General features: G+C 40.2%; 1 protein-coding gene across 3 annotated transcripts in view; it reads right to left on the bottom strand.

Annotated features, from left to right (window-relative positions):
- The window catches only part of LOC138007019 (dihydropteridine reductase-like), a 153,853-nt gene that overhangs the window by 136,193 nt on the left and 15,160 nt on the right, over positions 1-2,500 (bottom strand). For all 3 annotated transcript variants that reach the window (XM_068853690.1, XM_068853691.1, XM_068853692.1), the window contains exons 6-7: positions 1,412-1,520; positions 1,145-1,228 (exon numbers count right to left, since the gene is read on the bottom strand). In XM_068853690.1, coding sequence (XP_068709791.1) covers positions 1,145-1,228; positions 1,412-1,520 — 193 coding nt within the window. The remainder of the gene's footprint in view (positions 1-1,144; positions 1,229-1,411; positions 1,521-2,500) is intronic.

The raw sequence follows: 2,500 nt of genomic DNA, 5'->3' as shown, positions 1-2,500 counted from the left end.
GTTCTGGTGACCGAAAGCGATGTTCAGCGAGTTTTTGCAAAGTCATAAAACACGTTTGACCGACACATTCGTGCTGAAAATAATTCTTTAGTCCTGCAATTTTTAACGTTATTAATAAAACACGTTCTTAGGATGTTGGACACACGGGGCGCTTTCCATTGGAAAGGAAAACCGGGCAAACGTTCCTGTTAAAATGAACCGGACAATTTCCCTCCATCAAAACGAACGGGACGAGCGTGTTCCTTTTCAAGGAGTCGCTTCTCCTTTCTTTCTTTAGGAGACTGCTTGTTAACCATTTACAATAACAAACAATACCAAACATTCTCGCCGCCAAAAACCGCGGCTTAATTCATCAAGGAGCTTGGCACTCGTGTGATGCGGCAGATGGTATAGGATTTTTCCGATCATTTCGGCAAAAAAGAGAAAAGTGGAATTATTTTGAAGATATTCCTTTTTTCCCTTCCCGAAAACCTCCAGTGGCAAATGTCTGTACCACTTGATTTCCGTTTTCCACACAAAAGAAAAACGCACGCACGTGACTTAAGGACGGTGCCTACTAATTAAAAATATTTTTGCCCCGGTGTGTGATTATGCAGGAAATGTAGATCTTAACAAGTGTTATTGAAATCCATAAAGAGAATTGGGGGGTAACGACGCATTTTTCAAAGATAATTGATGAATAATATTTGCAAAAAGCTTTAAAATACAAAGATATGTATGGCGTTCTTTCTCAAATTGAAGCTTAATTTTCTCTCAAAAATGTATGGTTACCCCCAATTTTCTTTTTGGATACCAAGAGTACGTACTAAGATCTACTTTCTCCGGAAAGTTTTAAACCGCGCAAAAATATGCCTGTATTAGTAAGCATCACCGATAGGAAATCCGAGTATCTCGAGATGCGCAGAACGTATGCGCAATAACAATAGTAGGCACGGTTGGTTGTTTAATAGTAATACATAAAGCAGCAGTTAACCTAGCAACCTTTGTGGCTTTCTTAATTGGTGTTGATAGAAGAATCTTCCTTACAAGAAGGGGTTTCTGTCCACTAACTAAAAACATTCACTAATTAGCAGGACGGTGCCTACTATTGTTATTGCATTGTCCACAGACTTGGTTAAGGCTGCACAAGGAATTGTCAACTTACGCTGCAACATAATCCAATGGAGTCCATTGTGTGAAATCCGCATTTGGCATCCCTTTTCTGTTACCAGGGGTGTCCAGAGTCATACTGTAATGAAAAAACAAAAGCGCATTGCGCACAATGACGTCTCCCAAAAAGGGCAATAATTTTTGAGTAATTTAGCCCCGCGCTTAAAGAAGATATAGGTTTGCGTAAACATTCCAACCATTTGAATGTGAAAAATAAACGAATTACGTAAAGGTTGCCTCTGGTGGAAAGGGGATCACTCACGGTAAAATGGCCAAAACAGATGCTGCGGCTGGAAGTCCTCCGTTTCCTCCTGCCAGACCTTTAACCAGCTGATGAACGGCAGCCTTCGCCATTCCATAACCCAACATTCCTAGAGGAAGGAAATGTCAACTTAGCTTTAATCACTTATCCTGAAAACATTGCAATCTGTATTTTTCATTTAATATTTAAATGCATTTTGCCGTTATTGACAGTCAAGGTAAAGTACTGTGCAAAAGTAACGAGAGCAAATTTCAATGAAATTTGGCGAATTTTCCATACTGTGGAGAAGTGTGAAAGTTCCCCTGGCATGTCATTCAAGCACGCGAAAATTTGCAATGCATTTCCTTTGCGAAAACAAAACTTTCGTTAAGGATTTTTGGGGAAGCGAAATTTCTCTCACCATTTGGCTTGGAAATTTCGCGCGAAGTGTCGCCAAGGTTTTGGAATTCACATTGTTCTAGTACACAGAGTACAGTATTTTAAACACCGCCAGGCAATCCGTAAATGTATATGGATAAAGGGGCGTAGATTCAAAAGAAAATGTGGTGCACGCTGCGTCGGTGGGGAAGTGAGATATCAACTGGGCTGATATCGTAAACTGACCACCGTAAAGAAATTTCAAAGCTGGCTTTTCGAGCGTTAGCCCTTCGTCAGAGCGCAATATGAAACGACACGACTACAGTACTACAGTAGCCCACATTTGATTCGTTTAATTAATGCTTAAATAGTTCAAGTTTATTGTGCAAAGTAGCCCAAGCTTTCGTGTTGGTCACTGAGTGCTTATATAGTGCACGCAGTCATTGTAATGGGCCATATAATACTATGGTGTAGCTTTTCACTGGATTGCACTTAAACTCAGCTCTAATACAGGGGGGAGGGGTGTGACAACTCTAACAAACATTGTTTGATCAACCTTATTATCTGTAACTAGAAGCCCTTCCGAGTATATGAAAGATAGTCCCTGTTTCTTTCGGTGACATTCTGCTTTTTTCAGGTATGTCCCGAAAAATATCATAATTAACGGAAAAATTCCAAAGCTTCCCGATTCCCTGCAAAATCCAGATTCCTGGAAGTATTTTGTTTTTCTCC

This window comes from Montipora foliosa, chromosome 6, assembly GCF_036669935.1.
Source record: "Montipora foliosa isolate CH-2021 chromosome 6, ASM3666993v2, whole genome shotgun sequence".
Lineage (NCBI taxonomy): Eukaryota > Metazoa > Cnidaria > Anthozoa > Scleractinia > Acroporidae > Montipora > Montipora foliosa.
The sequence above is the reverse complement of the archived record's forward strand: the minus strand, read 5'-3'. Positions and strand labels throughout refer to the sequence as shown.